This window comes from Marmota flaviventris, chromosome X (genome assembly GCF_047511675.1).
Source record: "Marmota flaviventris isolate mMarFla1 chromosome X, mMarFla1.hap1, whole genome shotgun sequence".
Lineage (NCBI taxonomy): Eukaryota > Metazoa > Chordata > Mammalia > Rodentia > Sciuridae > Marmota > Marmota flaviventris.
Genome location: NC_092518.1, coordinates 111,988,427 through 112,009,542, shown reverse-complemented (window position 1 = coordinate 112,009,542; position 21,116 = coordinate 111,988,427). Strand labels below are relative to the sequence as shown.

Here is a 21,116-nt window from a genome sequence, read left to right as displayed (position 1 = left end):
ACAGCATACAGGAAGCCCTGCCACGTGACCTGCTCTTACAGCAATCGCAGCCCCTGCTGGCCCCTAGGGAGGAAGGAAGTCCCAACTTCAGTCTCCAGAGATTCTGATGCAGACAGCTCTTGGGTTGAACAATTGGAAAAAAGCCCCTACTCTGTTGTCTCATGTCAATCATTACCAGTCCTTCTGCTCTATCTCCCAAGAAGTGACAATCAACATTGAGATATGCGGCCTACTCAAGCCCTATACTCACTGATTAGAATCCAGCAAGTGGAAGGTGGACTCACTCTCTGCTTGTTGGGTCAATGATCCTGGTCAATTGCATCTCCTAAGCCATCACCATTACTACCACCACAGTCACCCCAATGTCTATGATCACTGCCATCTACTCCTATCAACATTCATCACCAGAGTCATCAACCTGACAACCATCACCCTCACAACCATGATCCCTGCAGTTATCCCCACTGCCATCAGCACACCTACGGCCATCATCACTACAGCAATCATCTCCACAAGTCAACATCCCTCAGCTTTCATCTCTACAGTCATCGCTGTTGCCTCTATCACATTTACAGCTGTCACCCTTACAGATATTATAGTCAGTCAACCCCATGATGCTCTCACCCCTACAACCATCATCACCTCCCTCAGCCATCACCCCCACAGTCATCATCTCAGCAGTTATCTGCAATGTCCTCGGCATACTTCTGGTCATCATCACTAGAGCAGTTGTGCCTACAGTCAACACCCCTCACATTACATGCATGTTTATCACTACCACAGCTAAAAGGCATTTGTAAATACCACCACACCACCAGCAAATGTCCCATTTAACAGATATTTATTGGATGCCTATGCATGATGCTTATGTTTTGGATTATCTGTGGCACATATTTTAATAATCTCAATGACATTATTAATATTATTGGTACTGGGGATTAAACTCAGGAGTTTCTACCACTATAGAAACTATAGATGTAACTATACATCCCTAGTTCTTTTATTTTTTATTTTGAGACAGGGTTATATTTGAGATAACAACACTAAATTGCTGAGGATGTCTTTGAACTTGCAATCCTCTTGCCTTAGCCTCCCAAGTTGCTGGAATTACACACATACACCACTGTGCCCTGTGACTTATTCTTACTACAAAAGCAATCGGTATTCATCACATACAATGTAGCAAACAGAAAAAAAAAGTAATTTCAAAAAATTCTTCATAATTGTTTTCTACACTATTTAGGTGAATATCCTTTTCTGTTTTAAGCATCTACTTCTTTGCTGATTAATCTTTTTTTTTTCTTCTTACAAAAATCATACTGCACAGAAAAGAAGATCATTGCTTTCATTACATGGGGAGGGGAGGGAAAGGAGAGAGTACAAGGGACACTGGGAATCTTTTGGGGGTGATGGATATGTTCACCATCTTGATCATGATAATGGTTTTATGGATGTGTATATATGTCAAAACTTATCAAATTATACACTTTAAGAATATACAGCTTAGCCTGGCATGGTGTGATTACAGCACATGCCTGTAATCCCAGCGACTCAGGAGGCTGAGGCAGGAGGATTATAAGTTCAAGGCTATTTTCAGCTACTTAGTGAGACCCAAAGCAACTAAGCAAGACCCTGCTTCAAATTTAAAAATAAAAAGAGCTGGGGATGTGGCTCAGTTGTAAAGCACCTCTGGGTTCAACCATACCAAAAAAAAAAAAAAAAGTGCAGTTTATTGAAAGTCAATTATACCTCTATAAAGCTGTTTTTAAATAAAAAAGACTACATAAACTGTGTTGATAATTGCTTTTCATGTGGAACATAATATTTTCTCATGCTATGAAATGTTCTTCAACTATGTGATTTATAATAGCTGCTGAGCATCATATTGTGTGGATATACCATGATTATTTTACCAGGCTCCTACTGATGAACTTGGGTTGGTTTAACTTTTTTAAAACTTTTCGTTGATCATCCTTAAGGTAAATATTCATTCACATCCACAATTTTATTTATAGGATAAATGTCCAAAAGGAGAATTGCTGGAGCACAGGTATCACTTTTTAAGATTAAAAAAAAATTGTAGTTGTAGATGGACAGAATGCCTTTATTTTTATGTGGTGCTAAGAATTGAATCCATCTCTTCACATGTGCTAAGGCAAGTACTCTACCACTGAGCTACAACCCCAGCTCTTTTAATTTTTTTTTTTTTTAACATTCAAAGAAAACAATTCAACTTAGAAGATAACAAAAGGCAAATAAACTCATGGAGTAACATGAAGTTGAATATTCATCTTCAATGAGGAGTATAGTAATACAGGGACATCTTCCTCCCTGGTTCAAGACCTGTTTCCAAGTGACATGCATCATCTTTGATCCCTAACCTCTTGGAACATCATAAAGAATTCAAAGGATGAACCTTTTTAAGGCTTTCGATTCTGTGGCACATGTGAATTCCTGGCTGGCCTGCCTCTGTTCTTTCCCAAGATGTTCTTCTAACTTCCTCCCCCAACCCTGCCCCGCGCCCCTGGATCTTCCCTCCTTTGGGGGTGAGCTCAGGGAAACCGAGGTCCTTCTTCACCAGGCTGGAACCCTGTTTCCTTTAGCTCTGGCCTATTCGGCTTGCTAAACAGATTCATAAAAAAGGTTTTGCGCCCCAGGTCGCTTCTGAAAGACCCACCCAGGTCGCCCAGGAAGCGCCTGGAAGCCACATAGGAACCGACTCATAGGGACCGGCTCACAGGGCCTTTGGGGGCTCTGCATGATCAGGAACGGGAGAGTAGCCCCATCACGGTCTAGGATACGGGACAGGGCTACATGGGTTCAGGGCACCTGGTGCTCCGGAGGCCGGGAAACGCAAGGGAGGAAGCAGCTCACAGAACCTTCCCGGCCTGCGCAGCGGTGGCGCGTCCTTGGCTGGCGCGCAGGATGTGCCCGCTTCCTGTTTGCTCAGCCCCGGTAGCGAGCCTAGCTCGCACACTAACCGCAGAGCCTTCAAAGGCAGCAAGCAAACCAGGGAGCTGGGCTGCCCACCGAGGCCTAGGGGGAAGAGAGGGTACCTGGGAGAGATACAGAAAGGTGACAGGCTCTAGGACAGAGGGAGCAAACCTTTTCAGTCCCACCCTTCTTTCCCCTCAGATCTGCACCCTCTGGTCAACTCTAGGGTTCTAGAGTCTGCCCCATGTAGACTTGCCTTCATCTGGGCAATCTCTTCCAACAGAAGACCATGGCTGGAATCCCAGGGGGTCAAGTCCCAGTAGGCTAATGGGCCCTAAGCACTTATTTAATAGACATTCCCTCTTCTGGGAAATATATTTGCATTTAATAGGCTCCATTTCAACTATACAGAGCCTTCAGTTAAAGAAGTGATCTGGGTCAGTAGTTCAGCGAACAAGGCCACATTCAACTTGATCATGGGTTGGTAAGCAAGATCTAGGAGTCTGTGCTAGGCACAGCCTTGTGCTAGGCACCTTGAGGGACAAAATAAATAGCTGCCAAGGTTGCATGCATCAGCAGCTGACATCCTAGGTAGGAGGCAAACTTACTTTGCCTAACACTTGTTCTTTGCCATTAGATTTCAGAAACATTCTTTAATCTTGCTACAACCCTCTGTGGTAGGTAGTTTAAGCTGGGATAAAGATGGTAAAGATGTGCCCAGAAGTATATGTGTTGGGCAGGAGAACCTTGATTTAGCAGTAGCATTGCAGGATGTGTGTGTGTGTGTGTGTGTGTGTGTGTGTGTGTGTGTTTGGAGGGGGGTTTCCCACTGATAGCCAGATCACTGTGAACCCTCAGAGGGCAGAGGTGGGCTGCCATAGTCATGAGTGAGATATCTGGGGCAGGTGGGATCCAGACTTGTACAAGCATCCCTCACACCTGGAATGAGTACATCCCTGCTTTGAAATAGTGAGTTTCAATACTGAGGTCTACCTATATTTGGAAAGACTTCCTAAAAAATTCTTACTCTCACTTCCTCTCCACAAACTCTCCATATATTCCAGCTGAAAATTCTAATAGTGCATGGCAGGCCATGGGCTTTACAACAACTTGCTAAGGCAGGTACTATTGTTATCCCCATTTCCCAGGGAAGAAACAGAGACACAAAAGAGTTAATTGAATCGCCCAAGACTGCACAGCTAGTAAGTTCTGGGAGCTGAGTTTTAAATACAGGTCAGGTCTTGGTCCAGGGCCCATGCTATTAACCACTAGGCTAAAGTGGGTCTGATGCAGAGTTCCTGAATAAGGAGATAAGAGAATTGTAACAAGATCCCCTGTCACAGCCCTAAGAATCGTGCCCTGTTTTGGATTGGGTGTTGCACTAGGTGCCACAGGACCACTTTAAAGCAGGCCCAGAGGGGAGAGAACAGGATGGCAGGCTTCTGGAAGTCGCATCATGTGCACAACAGTTGCAGTAGGTAGGGCTGATTAAGTGGAGATGAGGTATAGGGAGGTCCTTGTCAACATGTGAAGTACTAAACACTTGTCATATTTAGCCTAGAGAGTTGGGTGGGGAATTTGAAGCAAGCTGATTTCCAACAGCTGTCATGTAAAGAAAGGAGACTTATCTATGGAGCTAGGAATGAAGAGGAACAGATAACTGGAAGGCCTGGGTTCATTCCAAGGAAGAAATTTTGGCTATTCAGATGGTCTTATTCAGCCCTGGTAAGTGATAGTCTTTCTGTCTCTAGAAATATCCAAGCAGAGACCACATAGTTCCTTGAAACTACTTCCAAGGCAAAGCCCACCTTGACAGCCTAGTTCATTAGCAAATTTCATGGTAGTCATCTTAGGCAAAGAGGGTGGAAAGGGAAAATTACAGGGGGAGGAGGGCAGAGGCCGGCAATAAGACAAGGGATAGGAGACTCATTCATTCTTCAGGCACCGGCACAATGCACACAGAGCTTTCAGCTTGGAAACGCTGGAGAGCCCCTGGGAAGGAAAGAGTCATCTCTGGAGCTCTGAACTCTGGTTTTGTTTAAAAACAAAAAACACCTGCAGGCAGCTGTGGTAATTACCCTCAGAAGAGGGGGCTGGACTTTGTTGCTCAGAGCAAAACACGCTCATGACTCACTGGAGGGCCTTTCTATGGGGAAGCAGGCAGGGCTGGGTTGGGTGGCTTGCCTAGGACTCTGTCTTAAGGTTATGAGGAGAAAAGTCTCTGAGCAGTGGGCCCATGACCCCATGTGGACAGTTGCGGACAGTGGAGCTTTAGAGAAGAGCAGAAACAGAAGAATACCTCCCAGAAATGGAGGCTGGTAGACATAGATTCAACTGTCCTATGATCTCCTATTGGCTACATGACCTGGAGTAAGTGACATCACCTATGATGAGCCTTAATGAAAACAGTAACAGTGATAATGTTTCCCTCACTTATGTGTGTGTGTGTGTGTGTGTGTGTGTGTGTGTGACCAAGGTTACTACTCAGATGATATATGCATAGTCCAGAGCCCAGCTCATGTAAACTGCTGGATGCTGATGGGTGACTCTACATCAGTTTGCTCCAGGCTCCCACCATGAGTTTCCTGTCTTTCCAGAGCCAGGAAGCCCTTGGTGACCGTTTGTAGCTGCCTTCTCTCTGCAGCATCCCCTTGATGACTTCCATGTCTTCTGGGTCCCATCTGAATCTCTGTCACATGACCCTGGCCCATGTCCTGTGTGTCTCTACCTTGTCAAGGGCAAGGTCCCTTAGCCCAAACTAGAACACAGGAGGCGTGGCAAGCAGGAGGGTCTAAAGCTGCCTGAGACCTGCTAGGAGGGAAAGTAGATTTTCAGCTTCAAGGCCTTGCCATGGCCCACTGGGGCTTTCTCAACCCCCCCGCCCCCCATCCTACCTCACTTGAGCTGCTTGCCAAGTTCCTGTTTCACAAAGAAACAAGGAAGTAAAGAGATGGGCCGGCCTCAGTCAAGGGCTTGCGGGGTGGGAGTTTGGGGAGCACCTCCCACTCCCAGCTGTGATGAGCCTTGAGAGGGGGCAGGAATGGACAGGGAAGAAACAGTTGCTACTGAATCTTTCACATTTCTATTTTTCTGGCACCAAGAGTGCCCAATTATTGATTTGAGGAAGTCGGTGAGTTGGTAAAATTCACTGATGACGTGGGTTCTGGGTTCTCTGGGTGAAGAGGAGCCAGCCCAGCCCCTTCTGAGGCTCCATCTTATGAACAGTTGGAGCCAGCTGGGTGGCAAAGAAGTGAAATCCAATTTAGTTATCATTTAAAAAATGAACTATTTGTGGGCTGGGGCTGTGGCTCAGTGGTAGAGCACTTGCCTAGCATGTGTGAGGCACTGGGTTTGATTCTCAGCACTGCATATAAACAAATAAAGGTCCATCAGTAACTAATAAAAATATTTTTAAAAATGAACTATTTAAACTATTTTTTTTTGTGTGTGTATGCATGAATCATCTTACTCATGCCCTTTTCTTTCCAAAAAGGACTCGAAGCATCAAGAAATGTTGCTCTATACCACCATCACCATTGTCACAGATACATAACTTCAAATGGATCTTCTTGAGCCTCAGTTTGTTCATTAGAGGCTATATGGGGCTGACAGAGTTGCACACTGAAATCGAGAGAGGAGCCATCACAGAGCTGAATCAGTATGTTTGGGATTTAACCCTTGCCTTAGCCCAACAGGCTGTGTGACCCTAGGCAAGTCCCTTCCTCTTTCTGGGTTGCTGTAGAAGATTTCTCATCTGTACACTGAAGGGGTTGAACCAGATGTTTGTTTGGTCATGTAGCTCCTATTCAGGACTGGATATGGACTTTGAGGGCCCTGGTGCAAAATGAAATCATCGGGTTCTTTAAGAAAAAAGTATTAAGAATTACAAGACAGGTGACAGGAGAGACAGCATTAAATCCAGTTTAGAAGCTCCGTAACTACAAGTCCCTGAGTGACTGCATAGGTTACATGCCCATGAAATTGGCCCTGCAACCACCTCCAGCACAATTTTGTTGGAAGCCTAATTCTTTTTAAAAATATTTTTATTTGTCAATGGACCTTTATTTTATTTTATTTATATTCAGTGCTGAGGATCGAACCCAGTGCCTCACACATGCTAGGCAAGTGCTCTCCCACTGAGCCACAACCCTAGCCCCACCTAATTCTTTTTTTCTGGAGCTCTGCTTTCTTTGACAACCCTTGTGAAGTTTCTCGGGAACCGGTAGACTCCAGGGAACATAGTTGAAAAAACAGAAATTAGATGCTTGCTTCCAGGCTTTTTCAGTTCAGTTTTGGCTATGTATTTTTAATTTGGAGTTCCAAACCTTTTCTTATCTACTTTCAAAGGTGAAGCAAAAGTTGACCTCATGCTTGGAAAATAACAGCATTATCATCTCTTGTCTGTGTAGTTTCCTGGTTTACAGAATGCTGCCACATCCGGGTTTTATGGGTCTCTATAACCTCATCAGGAAGGCAGTATGGGTAGTTTATGGAAGGAATAACTGAAGACCAGAGAGGTGAAGGGTCTTGCCCAAGGTCACACAGTTGATAGAACTGGTACTAGAATCTCAGAGTTCTATCTCCTAGGAAAGGGGGCTTTTTACATGGCCTGCTTCATAGATGCAGGCAGCAGGTGAGGAGAGGTTTTTGGTAAGCTCCATCCCCCAACATAAATACAAAAGACCAGAGCCCAAGAGGCAGTTACTTATCTTCAATTCCTTATGATGTCACAAGAGGCCCCATGTATGTCAGACCTGCTGTGTGTGCCCTGAATCTCTCCCTGCCTAACCCAGAAGGAAGCTTTTAAAGCATGAACGCTCAGTGCTGGTCATCTGGGTCCCAGGGAAGGGAGGAGGTAAACTGGCTGTGGGCCCTTCCACTGCTATGCTTCTGGGGCCAGGGTTCTCAAGTTTCAAGACAGTGGGCTGGAGGGGCCATAAGAGTGAGAAGGAGATGAGCTAAAATCCTGGCTGAAGAGAGTCTCAGGCTGAAGAGAGGGAACCAGAGCACAGGGCTGCCTTGAGTTTGAAAGGCCCACAAGTGGATCTTGGCCAGTAACCATGACCTGAAAGAACCCTAGGAGCAAATGGCAGGGCACAGGTGCAGGTCCGGGCAGGCAGGCCCTGAGGCTGTACGGTATGGACTCTGCTTCTCAGCTGTGTGATCCTGGTCGAGCCCATTTTCTCTTCTGGAAAATGGTAAGCAGGAGCCATACCTCTTGACAATTTCTGAGATAGTAGATACTGGAGACAGTTGACTAGTTTGAATCCTGCCTTACCAAACCACCCACCATTTACTTAGCAAAAAAAAAAAAAAAAAAAAAAAAGTAAACTTGAGAAAGTGGGTTAATCTCTAAGGGCCTCACTCAGTTCCCTTACTTATAAAATGCAAATAATCCAAGCACCTCTTCACAGGTTGTGAGGATAAAGTGAGAAATTGCCCATAAAACTTTCTATATGTAACATAACACTTTCTGTACATTGCACTCAGTAGTGGTAACAGTGATGCTGCTGCTGCTGCTGATGGAGATGACTTTAATTTTATTAATAGTAGCTGTCTGTGTGGTGAGCAGGCAAGAGGGCAAAGGACCCAGCAAACAGAGGCCCACCACTGGGTGCTACAGGTTCTCAGTGAGGGTGGGTCTGAGCTCTGACATTAGCATGGAAGATTTGGTGATGACTGTCATAGTCATCCTCATGTTCAGCAAACTAGGCCTTGTGCTGCCAGGCTGGGCAACTTCTTAGCCTGGTGCCTTTGCCCAGCACCCTGTCCCCAGAGCCTTGGTTCTCACCTCCTCACCACCCAGAACACAGTGTCTGTTCTGGCCCCAAATTTCTGGCCCACATTTGGCAAGTTCCCAGCATGAGGCTCTGTCCCCTCCACACCTCTAGCACAGGCTGGAGGCAGCTGGCTAGGCAGAGAGAGCATGCACATACATGTTCAGGAGCACACTCACACACAGGCTCACGTGCACATTCTCAAGCCCATGTGCTCCCCCACTGAGCTTCTGGAGCCTCAAGTCCCCACCCCCACCTCAACCTCTCCTCTTCCTCCCCCACCACAAAAGCCACAGGTAACAGCAGCCTCCAGCAACAGAGCAGACACAATACAAAACCAGAGGCAGGCATCTTTGCAAGGCTGTTTTAAGCATGTAGCAGGATGTGAGCCCAGGTGGCTAACGGCTGACTGAGGCCCGAGAAAGCTGGGCTCAACCAATGAGGAGGGGGCTGGGAGGTGGGTTAAGAGTTGCTGCACGGTGCTGAAGGGCAACAGAGCTGGACCGCAGGCCATCTCCCCATGCGTGTTGCGTGTCCTCAGGCAGGGACCACCTTCTACCTGAAGCTCAGTTTTACTGTCCGTGAAATGTGGAACCTAGACTCTACCCACCTGAGGTTAAGGGTCATCCAAGGATGTGGGAGGATTTAATAGTATTGCCAATGTGGCTGCATTTTAGAAAATTAAAATGGGCTCCTTGAAGGCCAGGGAAACCTGGGATGGTGACATCATTCTCTAACCTCTGGTAGCACCATATTCTAGAGTACCTTGCCACAGTCCCTCCTACTCCATAGCCAAAGCCCTACACTTTCACTTTCCCTGCTGTCATTGGAACAGAGTGCACTTGGGGTTTGGGAGCAGTGGGCTCCTGGCTGGCCTGTGGCTCCAGGCTTACCCCCCCCACACACACACTAGATTTGTTGTTCTCCTCAATCCTAAGTAGCTCTCTGCAAACAGATGACACAGTCACCCTTCCTTTGTCTTCCTCTAAGGTACAGCAATTAGCCTGGGGGAGTCCTGCTCCTTCAGCTCTATGGGCTGTAGCCAGGAGGCCAAAGTGGAGCTGGGGACAGGTGGGTGGCCAAAGGCAGCCTTAAGGGTTGGAAAGGCCACAAATTCAGGAGCCAGTGTGGGTGGGAGCAGCTCTGACAATCTCCACTAGGTGGTAATAGGGTGGAGTTCTCCCCAGGACATGGAGCCTCTAGGAGTAGGGGCACTACCTGATTGTTTTTTTATTTGTGGGGAGAGGAAGTAGCTCTAGCAGTCTGGGCTCACAGGAGGGAAGGCATAGTTGGCTCTGCTTTCCCAAACTAGGGGCTCTGAGTGAGGTGCACATGCCTGGGGAGGGGTGTGTGTGCTGCCTGTGCTGCCTGGGATCTGCCTGGAATCTCCTTCCAGAGGGGGCCAAGAGCAACAGTTTCTAGGTAATGGGCCAGCAAGTGCTCTTGGGGCTTGTGTGGTACAGGGGGAGGGGAACTCAGCAAGTCCCACATCTAGGTGGAGGTCAGCAGGGGAGTCAGGAGCCTCTAGCTATTCTGGATGAGGAAGGCAAGAGTGGTGGCTAGCAAAGCAGAGGCCAAGGAGGTGGAGTGGGGGGCATTGGCAGACAGGGGCTCTGTGTGCTTCTGCAGCCAGGCCAACTCTTCCAATAGCTGGCGATTCTGTAGCTCTGGGGCCACCTTCTCCCGGATGGTCTGGTAGTAGCGATTCAGGTACTGGAGCTACAAAAGATAGGATAGGTTTGATCAAACCCTGCTGTGGTATTCCAGATATCCACCTTGGTCCAGGAACCCAGCCACTATCAGGCCTTATGTATTCTCTGGGGTGTTCCACAGGCAGTTCCCCATGGTGGCTGCTTAATGCCATAGTAATGTTCATGAGGAATGAGATGGGTGAATTTCAGGCCCAGGAATGAGAATAAACAGGGCTGGCATCCCCATTTTACAAAAGAAGAGACTGAGGCCCAGAGAGGTGGTAGGGAATGCTTATTTTTCTAGACCCTGTAGTAAGAGAACTCAGAGTCCCAGTCTCAGCCTTTCCAAGAGTTAACTACCTAAGATTGGGCAGGCTGGCCTGATTGGAAAATTCTAGAAGTTTGGGGGTCTCTGGTGAGCTGGGAAGGTATGCCCCAGTGTCTGCCTACAGTGCTACCAGTGTGGACTCTCCTGGGGAGGGGCAGGGACAGAGTGCCTTGGAGTTAGAGGCATGAAAGTCCCAGAGTGGGGAAGAAGGCAGTCATTCACAGGCCGAAGGCCTGGCAGTGCTGACGGATACTCACCTGCTCAGGGGACAGCAGGCTGACATCAATGAGGTTTCGGTCATAGGGCACGAAGGACACCACTTCAAAGGTCAGGTAGCTCCCTGGGTACTGAGAGCCCACAGAAAAGGTGGAAAAGCAGGAAAATGAAGGAGGAGGAGTAACTGTGTTTAAGGGAACATGGGAGCACTCCACACAGAAGCTGCAGGCACAAGAAACTGATCCTTGTCAACCCAAGACAGTGGTTAGATCTGAGCTTTCCAGAATCTCTTCCCTTGGCCAACCATCATCTTCTCTAACACTTAGCACCTAGGTGCTTTCCTCTTTATTCCTGAAATTTAAACTTAGGTCTGTGTTTCTCAAAATGTGGGTATCAACAGCACCTGAGGAGTACATTAAATGTGTAGATTCCAGGATCCACCCCCTAGGCCTACTGGGGCAGAATCTCTAGGGCAGGGTCTGGGGGCTTACATGCAATTCAAATGATTTACAAATAAGTTATTAGGGGAGAATCAAAGCCTCTGGGACAGGAGTCCCCTGTGTTTCTCCCTTGCTAGCAAAGTAATAAAACTTCATTTTCCTTTTTCTCAAAAATAGTTATTAGGGTTTTCTACCCATCCATTCATCCATCCATCTATATATCTACTTATTGATTCATCTATCTATAAAGACAAGTAAAAAGAAAGGGGTAAAAGCCTATAATTTCCATCTCTCAGAGAGCTTATGTGCTTAGGAAACTCAAACTACACAAAGATACACAATAAAAATAGAAAGTCTCTTCTCTGGCCAGTTTCCTTTCTGAAAACATTTCTGGCATATGCAATATATTTTTTGAAAAAAATATATGTATATATTTGAAAAGCCATTCAACATGGATCCTACCATACATGCTTCTCTTTACCTTTCTTCCCACCTTACTTCATGGTAAACCCAGGAAAGTGCTCTGAATTAGCACAAGGAGATCTACCTCATTCTTTTAAGGGCCGTATAAGATGTACCATGATTTATTTCAGCAGTTGTAGATTTTTAGGCTGTTTCCATTTTTTTACTATGACTATCAATGCTATAAACCAACAGAACTGTATAAACATCTTGATGAACTTTGGGACTATATCCAGAAGGTATATATTTGGTGAAGGAATTGCAGAGTCAAAAGGTACAGGGATTTTTAATAGGCACTTCTATAGATATTGTCAAACTGCCGTACAGAAAGTTTGCACCAATTTGTACTTCTCTTAATAGTGAACTGAGAGTGTCTATTTCACCACATATCCATCAACACTGGGTATCATTGGAGCCTCTAATTTTTGCCAATCTGATAGATGAAACATGATATTCTATTGTTGTTTTGATTTGCATTCCTTTAAGGATGGAGTTGAGCATCTTTTTACATGTGTGAACCATCTGTGTTCATTTTAGTGAATTATCTCTTCATGTCCTTTGCCCACTTTTTTCTTTTTTTGCTTTTCCTATTTTTATCCTATTTCTTTGTAAAAGCTATGGTAAAATTAAGGAAATTCACACTTTATTTGTGATGTAACACATTGTCACAGATCTCTCTCCCTCCCTCCCTCCTTTTCTGCCTTCCTTCCTTCATTCCTTTGCTGTGATGGGGCTGGAACCCAGGTCCTTGTGCATGCTAGGCAATTGCTCTACAACATAGCTACATCCCCAGACCACAGACTGCATCCAAAGCCCACTTTGTCATAGTATCTTTTGATATTTTTGGTATTATTTCCATATACACATTTTCTATAAAATTTAGTCAGAGTTTCAATATTTTCCTTCATGACTCTGGGTTCTATACAGAAAGGCCCTTTTACACCCTGGGATTATAAATTAATTCATATAAGTTTTCTTCTAGATCTTTTGTGGTTCCATTATTCACCTTAAAACTTTGGTCCATCTGGAATTTTATTTTGATATAACAGTGATGTTATTCATTTTAATCCCACCAATGATTAGTCATTGGTTCCCCCCACCCATTAGTTGAATAATTTCTTTCCTCCTTACTGTTTTCAAACATCAGCTTTACTGAAAACTAAATTCCCTGAGACTGGGGTTGTGGCTCAGTGGTAGAGTGCTTGCCTAACATGTGTGAGGCACTGGGTTCGAGCCTTAGCACCACATAAAAAAATCAATAAACAAAACAAAGGTATTGTGTCCATGTACAACTAAAAAAAATTTAAAAAAAAAAGAAAAGAAAACTAAATTCCCCATGTCATTTATGGGAATTAGAAGGTTTACTTTGGGAATTACTGTTTCATTGTTCCCAATGTCTGTTTCATCTCCAGTGTCATTCTCTTTTATTTTATTTTGTGTGTTTTTTTTTAATATTTATTTTTTTTAGTTGGACACAATTCTTTTAGTTATTTTTTATGTGATGCTGAGGATTGAGCCCAGGGCCCTGCACGTGCTAGGCGAGCACACTACTGCTGAAACACAACTCTAGCCCTTGTGTTAAATTTTGACAGGGCTAGTTTTCTTTATTGCTTTTCTTTTTCAGAATTTCCTACCTACCTAGCTATCTTTCCATGTTTATTTTTACAAACTTTACTGTCATTTTGTGAAGTTACAAAAGTATCCAGTTAACATTGAAATTGTGATTGTCTTGAATTTATAGATTAATTTAGGGAGAAATGACATCTTTATAATATGGTGGCTTCTTTTCAGAGAGCACCATTTACTTAAATCTTTTTTATGTTCCTTAGCAGAGAGTTTTCTCTGTAAGTCTTTTAAAGTTTATATCTAGGTATTTCATCTTGTTGGTTGTTAAAATATCAAATCCTTATCTAATGAGCTCCCTTGGTGATTATTAATGTGCACTGAGAACCAATGATTTAGAGCAGGGATACTGATTCTCTTGTCCTGAAGTGGGACCTGGCATTGATTGCCATTTAAGAAACAAACAAGCTTTACAGATGATTCTAACGTGCAGCTTGAGAAACTGATTTATGGAATTCCTACAGAGCCATGGAAGATTCCAAATAAATTCATGCTCACACATTAAATGCCCTTCTCCTTCAGCTTCCATCACCTCCCATGAAGCCCAAAGTCACTGCCATTCTGTCCACACTTCCAGCCCATTTCAGTGGTACGTTACCTTGGTCTTTGCTTCCACTACGAGGGCTATATCTTCAAGACGGATCCCAAATTCTCCATCCTGATAGTAACCAGGTTCTGGGAGACACAGAGATGCTGACAGCATTAAGCCAGCGTGGTTGGGGATACCCAAACTCAGGCTTTATGTGCCAATCAAGAGGCTGGAGTGCCCCACTGCCTGACTGGCAGCTCCCTGGCTGTTGGCTCTGGTGGCCCAACAAATTGGCTAAGCAGAGGCAACATGTTAGGCCTCAGATTCCCTCTAAGCCAAACTCTGACTCACCATCCCTCCCTTCTCCCTGTGTGCCACTGTCCTGTTACCCCAGCATTTGGTTGGAAACTCTGTAATCTGGATGTACAGCTGAAAATCAGCTCCCAAGAATAATAAGGATGATAAGGGCCAAGAGGGCTGGGTAAGAGTGGGCCAAAACATTTGGGACACGGGAATGAGAGTGGGGAGATGAGGGAGGGCAGCAGTGGATTCAGGGCTGTGCCCATGCCTGGCATGCTTCCTGAAGGTGGGTGCTTGATTCCCCAGCTAGCCCTGCTCTGGGATTGGATGGTGCAGTGGAGAGGTCTGAGAGCCGTACCTATGGAAGTGAACATGCCCTTGGCCATCTTAATGTTGTCGGACTGGAATCCCACTGGCCCTAGAAAGAAAGATACAGGCAGGTATCAGCTCTCCTATCCTTACCAGCTTGGAGGTGAGCAGGTTCTGGAGAAGAGCAGGTAATTGGGGTCCCTGGGCATCTGTAGCAGTACTTCTCTGTCACATCATTGTCTACCTGGAGCTGGCACATACCAGAATAGCCCTGGCGTTTATTTCTCTGGGGTCTATGCCAATTACCACTAGGCCGTGGTCCTCTCTTTGCTGCTCTCTTAGATGCCAAGAAGGCTGTGGGATTGGCCAGCTGCCAGCATGCCTCACTTATCCTGTGGTGCATCACCTCCCCCCTAGCAGGATGACCATGGGTGGGTCATGGCATCTCTGTGGGTCTTGGCAATTTCCATACCTGTGAAATGCTTTCTTTCATAGGGGGTGTCACACAAGGGGGGATACTGGAGCAGGGATTGAGAAGGTACCTACATTCATGCACACACAGGAAGTTGCCAATGCCATGGCCTGTCCCATGACCATAATTGAGGCCAATGTCCCACAAGGCCTTACGGGCAAAGGCTTCCACCATTCGTCCTAGAAGGGAAAAGAGAGTGCTCTCGCTCAGTTGGCTGGATCCCAGACTGTCCACCTTGCCCCTTCCTGATCAACTACTAGGGTAGTGCCTGAGGAGAGGGGCTCCTGAGAAGCAGGAAAGCATGAAATGACATGGTGACATTGGGCAGGAATGGAGAGAGGCTAATGAATGAAGCCAGTGACACCATGTCTAGCCCAGACCCTCACAGTTTTCAGCACAATGTACATTGTACCTGTTACCTGGACAGACAATTTTACCACAATTTCTCCCCATCCATTAAGCCTTAGCATTCTGACATCTATTTCCTCTAGGAATCTTCCTATGACTGCTGCAGCCCACAATGATTTTCCCTACCTCTGAGCAACAGCATTGGATTAGGAGGCAGCAGACCTGGATTTGAGGCCTGGCAATCCTACCAACCCTCTGTATGAACTTGGGAAAGTCTTTTTTTAAAAAAAAATATTTATTTTTTTAGTTGTAGTTGGACACAGTACCTTTATTTCATTCATTTATTTTTATGTGGTGCTGAGGATCGAACCCAGGGCCCCCGCGCATGCTAGGTGAGTGCTCTACCACTGAGCCACAATCACAGCCCCACGAAAGTCTTTCTCTCTCTCTCTCTCTCTAGGCTAGATTTTCTCATCTATACAAGGGATGGGATGATGATATAATCCCTGACCCACTAGCTTCCCAGGGTAGCAGTCTAAATCCCATGAAATCAGGGCCTGAGGCTCTGTGTCCAGCCTGGTCTCCAAAACCTACCTGATGTAGCAGCAGGAAAGATGAGTCTGGACAGATCAATGTTTCCCATCAACACACGGGTATATGCCTCCTGATAGGGAGAGGAAAAGGTGATGGGACAGGCAGTAGGAGGAGCCAAGGGAGCTTCCAATGGCTTGGCCTAGGGATGTGTGGGGGTGGGGCCCAGGCCTCTGTGTGTTAGCAGAGTGGGGGCGACACATCCTCATATATGGGTCACCCAGGTGATAGAAGATGGCCTAAGGAGGCTGAGGGGGACATTTCTGAAGCTGAGGCTCAGTCCATGTAACTCTATTTGGCTGGCCCACAGAGGTCATTATAATGTGTTGAGGACATGCTTATTTTTTTAAAAAAGAATTTAACCTTATTTTAAACATTTATTTATTTATATGTGGTGCTGAGGATTGAACCCAGTGCCTCACCCATGCCAGGCAAGCACTGCACTCTACCACTGAGCTACAACCCCCAGCCCGAGGACATGGTTATGGAAGGTGGTTATAGTGGGGGTGGGGGGGCAGGAAGACTGTGGGCTGGAATCCTGGGTTGGCCATTCAAACTCTGAGGTCTTGGGTCAGTGAATTTCACTTTTCTGTGCCTCAATTTCCTCATCTGTAATGGGATGACAGTAGTATCTAGTTCCTAAGCCTGTTGGGAGGAGGATGTGGACCAATGACATAGTAAATAAATGCTCAACTCAGCACTGGAACTCTCCTTGCGGGCTTGTAATCATCCTTTAAGTTTTCCTAAGGCCAAGATTGGGTTGGGCCTGATCATGTGGCAGATCAGCCTTCCTGTCAGGGGAGTGGGGGTGGGCTGACCATGGCATGGCCTCTTCTGGTCTCTGCAGTGGTGATGTGGGCTATCCTCTTCATTACCCACCCACATAGGCTTGTCATCTCGTGCAAGGCAGCCAGAGGCAACAGACTCAACTGGCTAAATTGTGAGCTCTTGGAGATCTGCAGAGCACTTCCCCTCTCTGTTTTAAGCACAATGTCTGACTTGTGATCTGCTTGCTGAATGCATGAATACAGCTCCCTGTCCCAACCTCTGCCCTAGTTGACCAGACTTCACTGTCCCGAACACCTCCAGCTCCTTTCTGCCTCTGAGGCTTCACTTGTGCCATTTTCCTCTATTTAGAATGCCTTTCTTCCCCCTCTCTGTTGAGTGCAGGGTCAGACATGCAGACAGCACTAAAGAAATAATTGTGCATTGATGTTCTGAAATGGGACAAGGTGACCTTGGACCAAAGCCTTGGTGGCCTGCAATCTCTGTGAGTGAGCACTGTGTTTTCTGGCATTACCTTGCTACATGAACTTGGGCAAACTATTTAACCTCTCTGGGCCTCAGTTTTGTTCTCCCAGGCAGAAGGACTCTTGGTGGAGTCCTTTCCCAGGAGGGGAATCCTGGTCCCAACACTTACCTTTTGGAAGGCAGAGGGGGTGCCCCAGTGGACTGTTCTGGTGATATCTGTGGTCCCATCCCTGTGGAGAAGGGAAAACCAATATGATCAGCCCCACTGAGTGCTTATGGGTAGGGGCTGGGCCCTGTGCTTCCTGTGCTTTTCCCACTGGTGTCTGAGCAACAGGGCTGGGATAAGGCCAAATAAGGAAGCAAAAGGAAGATAGCCACCATCATCAAAATCCTGTCTTCAGGACTGCGAATTGGTGCAACCACTCTGGAAAGCAATATGGAGATTCCTCAGAAAATATAGAATGGAACCACCATTTAACCCAGCCATCCCACTCCTTGGCATTTACCCAAAGGACTTAAAGTCAGCATATTACAGTGACGCAGCCACATAAATGTTTATGGCAGTTCAATTCACAATAGCTAAACTATGTAGCCAACCTAGGTGCCCTTCAACAGGTGAATGAATGAAGAAAATGTGGTACATATACACAGTGGAATATTATTTAGCCAAAAAGAAGAATAAAATGATGGCATTTGTCTGTAAATGGTTGGAGCTAGAGAATATCATACTATGTGAAATAAGCCAATCCCAAAGAACCAAAGCTGAATGTGTTTTCTGATATGTGGATGCTAATTCACAATAAGCGGGTGGGGAAGAACTGAGGTATTTTGGACTAGACAGAGGGGAATGAAAGGAGGGGAGGGAGTATGGGGGGCAGGAATGATAGTAGAGTGAATTGGACATTATTAACCTATATGCATATGATTATAGGACTGGCATGATTCTATATCATGTACAACCAGACAAATGAGAAGTTGTACTCCATTTACATATAATGTGTCAAAACGCATTCTGCCAGGTGCCATGGTGCATGCCTGTAATTCTAGAAGCTTGGGAGGCTGAGGCAGGAGGGTTGCAAGTTCAAAGCTAGCCTCAGCAACAGTGAGGTACTAAGCAACTCAGTGAGGCCTTGTCTCTAAATAAAATACAAAATAGGGCCAGGGATGTGGCTCAGTGGCCGAGAGCCCCTGAATTCAATTCCTGGTACCCCCCCCCCCCCCGAATGCACTATACTGTCATGTATAACTAATTAGAACAACTAAAATATTTTTTTAAATTGCTTTTATATTTTTAAATACATGACAGTGGAATGCATCACAATTCTTATTACACATATAGAACACAATTTTTATGTTCACACCAACTCATGTCTTCATACATATACTTTGGATAATGATGCCCATCACATTCAACTATCATTTATTACCCCATGTCCCCTGCCTTCCCTTCCCACCCCTCTGCCCTATCTAGAGTTCATCTATTTCTCCCATGCTCCCTCTCCCTACCTCACTATGAGTCAGTCACCTTATATCAGAGAAAACATTCAGCATTAGAACAACTAAAAAATATTATTAAAAAAAGATCTATAACAAAAATATTCCACCTTAGCATGTATGCATGAAGGGGCTCTGCATAGCTCTCAAGGTGAAATTCACTATATTCTCTGAAAAATCACAATGCCCCATATACACTCCTTCCCGATACTACCCATTTGGGCTGGTTTACAACTCTCTGGGTGTCAGGTTAGCTCTAAATGCAAGGCTTCTTCTGGGCTTCCTGGGAGGTAGCCCAGGGTTGTCTCCTTTTTACAGATAGGGAAACTGAAGTTTGGAGAGATGACATTACCATAACATTCCCATGTTCAGATGTTTCCCATTTATAGGACACTTTTTCAGCTCCTTGAGAAGGATGGCAGAGTCGGCCTTATTATCCTCATTTCACAGGTGAGGCAATTGAAGCCTTGAGGCTGTGAGGTGGTCTCACTCCCCAAGCCTCAGCAAAGCCAGGACCAGAGCAAGCACTAACTTTCCACGAAGTTCTGTTCATTGTGAATATGGATCTGACCCAGTGATCCAGCGAAGTGAAGCCAGAGACAGAAGATTTGACTTCCAACCACCAGCTGCAGCATTTCCCCAAGGACAGTCCCTGGGCCAGCACCCCCCCCCCCTTGGGAAAGGGGAGGGGAGAAACCATCCCAGGGCCCCAAGGGTTCCTCCTGGGGAGTAGGTCATGGGGCGTGGTAAACTACTTCTTCAGAAGGAGAGAAGAGGAAGTGAGGTGACCATTTCCCCAACCTCACCCTCCTCTGAGCATGCCCCAATCCAAAAAACGCCCCCACAAATTTACTTCCCCTTTGCAAGTCGGCCATCTCAAGTATGCACAGCATGGAATTGGGGATTAGCAAAAGCTGCTAAACTGAGCCCCTGCCCCACTGCCTGTGAAAGCTATGCTAAGAGCCAGTGAAGGAATTTTTAACATTAGCACATTCACCATTTCCACCCAAGACAGGTTGGGAGACCCTTAGAAACTACTCTGTGCTCCTCCTTCAGTTCAGCACATGCTTTCCTTTGCCTCACCCAATCTTTCCACAGCCCACTTGCTCTCTAGATGAAAAGGGAAAATCTTTGAGGTCAGGTCAGCTCAGATCAGCTTCAGTACATATGATTGGCCACATATTTGGAAGGAATATGCTTAGCCTATTCTGCATGGCTGTCATGTCTTATTCCAGTTGTGCACTGGACAAAAAAAAATACATCTAAAGAGTTGCTTCTTACTTGCCCCTACTTCCAACCTGACCTGGTCACCTTACCTGTTCCATAGGAGGAGGGGGAACTTAGGAATATGCATAGTGATCTTTGGTATGTGGGCTGTGGCCAGAGTCTGCACAAGTGGGTTAGAATATGGGTATGTGTGTGCAATCGGGCAAGGATGTGTAATAATGTGCAGACTTAAAAAAAAAAAAAACATTTTGCTTGAGTAAGAGGAGTCTTCCTAACACTCACAGAAGTGCTGCATATCTAGCTACCTAGCCTACATGTGTATCCCCACTATCCTGGTCTCTGTGTGGTTGCCACTGTGCAGGAAGCCCAAATGTGAAAATGAAGGATGTTCAGTGCAGGGTTGGGGGTACATACCAGTACTGTCCCCCAGAATCCACCAGGTACATCTCATCTGAGGACAGCTTGCGATGCATCTCCTTGGTTGGGCTGAGAAGGGGAGAGAACACTGAGAGGGGAGCAGCTTAACCCTGCACTGAGCAATGTGGAGTTCTGAGTGAAAGCAGAGACACTAGCCAGGCATGGTGGTGCATACCTGTAATCCAGCAGCTGGGGAGGCTGAGGCAGAAGGATTGCAAGTTCAAAGCCAGCCTCGGCAACTTAGCAAGACCTTAAGCAACTCAGTGAGACCCTGTCTCTAAATAAAATATAAAAAGGCCTGGGCATGTGGCTTAGTGGTTAAGTACCTCTGGGTTCAATCTCTGGTACCAAAAAAAAAAAAAAAAAAAAAAAAAAAAAAAAAATCAGAGGAACTCCCCCTTCCCTGGAGACCGGGCTCATGCTCTGGGGATATCATTATCTCCCAAAGGCCCTGGGAAAGTATTTGATATCTGTTGCTGCTGTCCTCAGCACACTTTATCCTGCACTGGCCCAAGCAAACCTTTGGGCCCCAGGGAGGGGAGGAAGAAAAGAACCCAGAATGTGGGAATGAGGAGAGCCTCAGAGACCACCCAGTCCAGCTATCTCCTTTTACATAAAGAGAGACAGGTCTACAAAATGACTTGCAAGAGGTCACATAGGAAAAGAAAGCAAGAAGAAGTTGACCCTGGACTAGGATGCTCCATATA

The 21,116-nt window shown here is 45.9% G+C and overlaps 1 protein-coding gene across 2 annotated transcripts in view; it reads right to left on the bottom strand.

The window, feature by feature from the left end:
* Positions 1-9,061: 9,061 nt before the first annotated feature.
* Xpnpep2 (X-prolyl aminopeptidase 2) overlaps positions 9,062-21,116 on the bottom strand; it is a 28,522-nt gene continuing 16,467 nt past the window's right edge. The window contains exons 14-21 of one of the 2 annotated variants that reach the window (XM_027940065.2): positions 20,407-20,478; positions 17,441-17,501; positions 16,024-16,093; positions 15,156-15,260; positions 14,659-14,718; positions 14,070-14,146; positions 10,988-11,077; positions 9,062-10,430 (exon numbers count right to left, since the gene is read on the bottom strand). In XM_027940065.2, coding sequence (XP_027795866.1) covers positions 10,236-10,430; positions 10,988-11,077; positions 14,070-14,146; positions 14,659-14,718; positions 15,156-15,260; positions 16,024-16,093; positions 17,441-17,501; positions 20,407-20,478 — 730 coding nt within the window. In that variant the 3' untranslated portion in view covers positions 9,062-10,235. The remainder of the gene's footprint in view (positions 10,431-10,987; positions 11,078-14,069; positions 14,147-14,658; positions 14,719-15,155; positions 15,261-16,023; positions 16,094-17,440; positions 17,502-20,406; positions 20,479-21,116) is intronic. The other variant, XM_071606278.1, reaches the window with a different exon arrangement.